Source organism: Nanorana parkeri, unplaced genomic scaffold (assembly GCF_000935625.1).
Source record: "Nanorana parkeri isolate BGI_ZX_2015 unplaced genomic scaffold, ASM93562v1 scaffold964, whole genome shotgun sequence".
NCBI lineage: Eukaryota > Metazoa > Chordata > Amphibia > Anura > Dicroglossidae > Nanorana > Nanorana parkeri.
Genome location: NW_017307232.1, coordinates 161,218 through 165,633, shown reverse-complemented (window position 1 = coordinate 165,633; position 4,416 = coordinate 161,218). Strand labels below are relative to the sequence as shown.

The following is a 4,416-nucleotide window of genomic DNA, read 5'->3' as shown; positions in this document are numbered from 1 at the left end:
TGGATGTCTGCTGCCATTGTTTAGCATGTTTGTTCCTATGAAATAAATCCAAGATTTATTTGGAAGAAACAGAGGACATTTGTGTTAGACCTCTTTTAAATGGATATTAATTTCTTTAAAATGGAACGTTTGTAGCAGATAAATCAAAACTTTAATTATTTGGTTCTAAGGTATCTTTGTAAGCATATCTTCACTTTACATACATACAATGTGTCTGGTGCCAGTATTTGTAAAGATAATGTAGTCTGTGCCATAGTAACCAACTGAACATCTGAGGGTGTTTTCATAACCAATTAACAGAGCCATTTGCCCTACGAATCTTTCTGACCGTTCATTCTGTGCAAATATATGCAAAAACAAAAGTTTTTAGATATCTTTTCTTTGCAGGTCGATTGGATGTAATGTAATACTGCATTTGACAACTAGACGGCACAAATGAGCATTGGAAATAAGTATTTATTTCCTGTGCTTCTCAGCTCTATCTAATGGTCATAATGCTGTGTTGCATTACATACATTCAACCTGAAAAGAAAAGGTCTAAAAACTTTTTCATTTTTTTATATGTTTGCAAAGAAAAAAATGTTCAGAATGTTCGTAGGGTGAATGGCTCTACAAATTGTTTGTGTGAGTCATTTTGTGTGTTCAGGCTAGTAAAAGCGAATCAGTGATTGCTGCTTGTGATTTGTGATTTGTGATGCGCTGCACACTTGTGACATACAGCAAACCCTTCAAATAATCCTCTCACCCCCCTTCAGCCAGTATCCAGTTTAAGGCCTGGTTCACACCTAGGCGTATTGCATATGCGCGTCTGTCGCGCGTTTTTTTACCGCGATTCGCGGTAAAAAAATCGCCTGACAAACGCGCGTTTCCGAGGGCTACTTGGCTGTATCCCAATGGAAACGCGCAACAAAAACGGCCCAAAGTAGTACATGTATCTTTTCAGGCGTGGGCCGTTTTGTAGCGAGTTAGGGACTGGCTGAAATACGCCAAGGTGTGAACCAGACCCATTGAATACAATGGGATTTAGATGTTTGAGTGTTTTGTAGAGCGTTCGTCGAGCGCGCTACAAAACGTTCAGGTGTGAACGAGGGCTTAGGGAGTCTCTTGTATATCAGTATGTCTTATGATGCTTATAAATCAAACAGCGCCGTCTCCCAGTGTTTTAATGTTTATTAGAGTACTAAAAAAAAACATAAACTCGTCATTTTTTAGTACTCTAATAAACGTTAATACACTAGGAGAAGGCTCTGTTTGATTTATTTATTTTACATGTTATGTGAGGTTACTTCCCAATGGCCTTGAGGACGGCAGCCTTCTCCCCCAACGCTTGATGTGTAAGAACCCTTTATGCTGAGCACTGTGGTATATACAATTCTTTCTGGATGTCTAATGATACTGTTTCATTGTCCAGACCAACCCATCATACTTGGCCAAGGTGATTTTCCAGATGCCTCAAAACAAGTCCACAAAGTTTATGGACACTGTGATCTTCACTCTCTATAATTATGCCTCTAACCAACGAGAAGAGTACCTTCTGCTGAAACTTTTTGAGACTGCTCTGCAAGAAGAAATCAAGTAAGTGTTGCTGGTCATCTGTAAAGTATCATAGAATGATGTTGCATTCTTCACAAGTACTCCTCTCTGCTGTGAGATAAATGCATATGCATTGCACTAAACCATTTTTCTGGGTGAATTCACAGGTCCAAAGTTGACCAAATACAAGATATAGTGACTGGAAACCCAACAGTCATAAAGATGGTGGTCAGCTTTAACAGAGGTGCCCGAGGACAGAACACCCTGCGCCAGCTGCTGGCACCTGTAGTGAAGGAAATCATTGAAGACAAGTCACTCATTATTAACACCAGTGCAGTTGAAGTATACAAGGCTTGGGTGAATCAGCTGGAATCAGCCACTGGGGAAGCAAGGTAAGAGTCCTGTTTTATAGTGGAATGACATTGTGGAATGACGCTACAATGAGGCGCATGCAGGAACTGCTATTTTCTAAACATTTGGGGAAAAATGCCCTTCAGCTTCCTGTTGCCCAATGTCACAAAAACAAGCATACCAAAATTAAAATTGTGTTATGTGTGAAGTGAACATATTGGATGGTTCCTTTACCTCAGAACACCTGCTTCCTTCTTCCAGTTGCCCAACACACACCTCAAGCTGGCCTTGCACTCCTCAATTTTCTTTTGTTTAGCCCTCATTAACATTTTAAGTTATGCTATGTGAATGGGAACATGTAGCAAATATAAAGCAGGGGGTTTTCCAATTTGGCTGTAAATGTGGCAATACACTTTAAATTATTCAACCTCACCTACTGTGTTACTAAACCCAAGAACAAAAAGGTCATATACTGTCGATAACCAGTCATTACATGTGGTGGCTGCATTCGTTTTCTTGAATTACCTTTTTTTCCCATTATATTTCATCTGGTGATCCTGCCAGTAGCGCACTTCCTGTCCTCGGGTGACGCTGCTCACTCATCCTACTGTATCTGTGAAGGAGCAACATTGGCATCCTAGGACAGGACTACAGAATACCTTGCCTGTACTTTTCTTTATAACATAGGAGAAGGGGTTTGTTTTCTTTAGAGATAACTGGAAACAATGTAACTGATACAAGTGCCAAACAAGCAGGGGGCACAAGAACATTTCTGGCAGGACCAACAGAGGTTTTTTTTTTGTATGCACTTATTGATCAGATGTAATTAAACACTTTCATTGTATCTTTAAAAGACCAAAAGAGAGTAAATAGGAGAAGTTCATTGTTAGGGTTTATATACGTTTTAGGCATACTATTTAATAGGGATGCACCAATACAGATTTTTCGGTACCGAAACTTGACTCGTTGATACCGAGTACCGATACCGGTGCTTCCGCTGGCATGGAGACGGCTTTCCGGGCAATTTGATTGCCCAAGAAGCCGGCTCCATGTTGTCTGGCTGGCTTGATTATGCTTAGCCATGAAACCGGCTTCCCAGCCAATCAGCATCAAGCCGGCTGCCCGGCCAATTAGGAAGCCGGGCGGCGAGTAATGAATCCTGATTGGCCGGGAAGGCGGCTCAATGCTTGTTGGCTGGGAAGCCGGCTTTCCAGCCAATCAGCATAGAGTGTGCAGTTTCCAGCCAATCAGCATGGACCCGGCTTCCCAGGCCAATCAGGAAGGCAGGTCATTACTCGCTGCCCAGCTTCCTGATCGTTCTGGAAGCTGGCTCCATGTTCCCCTTCCTCTGACTGGAAGTTCCGGTATCGGGGAAGGTATTTGAGCATTAGTACGAGTACTCGCCAAAATACTCGGTATCGGTACCGATACTAGTATCGGTGCATCCATACTATTTAACCTGTGAAATTAAGCCAGTGCTTCTGTGTGTGTTCCCAGAAATGAGGGGATAATAGCTTCTTGCCGTCTTGGTAATGGCAATAAGAGTCTCTTTTGTTTGAGTTGGGATCTTAGTCTGGCATATGGCCAGCTTTGGGTCGCATTGTGACTCATGTTTACCAAAGTGACTTAAGAAAGTGACCTGTCCTTTGAAATCAATTTAATTAAATGAACACAAACATCCGTTTCCTATAACACTGAACAGTGATCTGGTGGGAAGCTGGGAAGACATGCATGCATGAAATGACCTTGCATGACACACACTATACACTAGCTGCCATTGTCTTTATATGTTGATGTGTCCCCGGGAAAACATTGAATTGTGAAGGAAGATTGTACAGCAGAGAATAGTGTCACAAAAAGATGCCGCCCTACCTGGTAGCAAGAGAGCAGTAGACAGATTAAGTGAGAATGGACAAAGGGACAGGGCTAATGATCATTCCCCACTCCTAAATGATAATGTTCGGTTGCAGTAAATTGACACTGCATCTTGCAAAGAAGGGGAGAGAACCTGTCGCATGAAAAGTGACAGCTTTACTCTCCATTAGCAGTATACTGAGTGACTCTAGTTGATCTTTTAAAAAGTAATATCTTTATTTTTATTTTCAGTAAGCTGCCATATGACGTGACAACGGAGCAGGCGCTATCTCACCCTGAGGTGATTAACAGACTGGAATCTTCAATACAAAGCTTACGTACTGTGACCGATAAAGTTCTCCAGTCCATATTCTCATCCATGGACCTCATACCGTAAGTTCTCTCATTTTTACAGTAGCCTCAGTTAATTCTCCATCAGCGCAAAGCTAAATGTGCTTTGTGTTCAAATGCATAACGTTACTAGAGTTCGTTTTTAATGAAATTGAATATTATTAAACTGCAGCCCAAACTACTGAAAACTGAACTTTTGGTTGCTATAGAATACTAGATATGGTTGCCAAAATTAAATTATGACAGTAGCGTGAGCATGATCATGTAGGCTGGGTTAAACCTGGGCGTTTTTTGGGCGCTCGTTTTAAAAAAAAACGAAACTAAGAA

The 4,416-nt window shown here is 41.4% G+C and overlaps 1 protein-coding gene across 4 annotated transcripts in view; it reads left to right on the top strand.

Moving 5' to 3' along the window:
- IQGAP2 (IQ motif containing GTPase activating protein 2) overlaps positions 1–4,416 on the top strand; it is a 236,998-nt gene that overhangs the window by 210,343 nt on the left and 22,239 nt on the right. For all 4 annotated transcript variants that reach the window (XM_018566629.1, XM_018566627.1, XM_018566626.1 and 1 more), the window contains 3 exons: positions 1,412–1,575; positions 1,701–1,925; positions 3,991–4,131. In XM_018566629.1, coding sequence (XP_018422131.1) covers positions 1,412–1,575; positions 1,701–1,925; positions 3,991–4,131 — 530 coding nt within the window. The remainder of the gene's footprint in view (positions 1–1,411; positions 1,576–1,700; positions 1,926–3,990; positions 4,132–4,416) is intronic.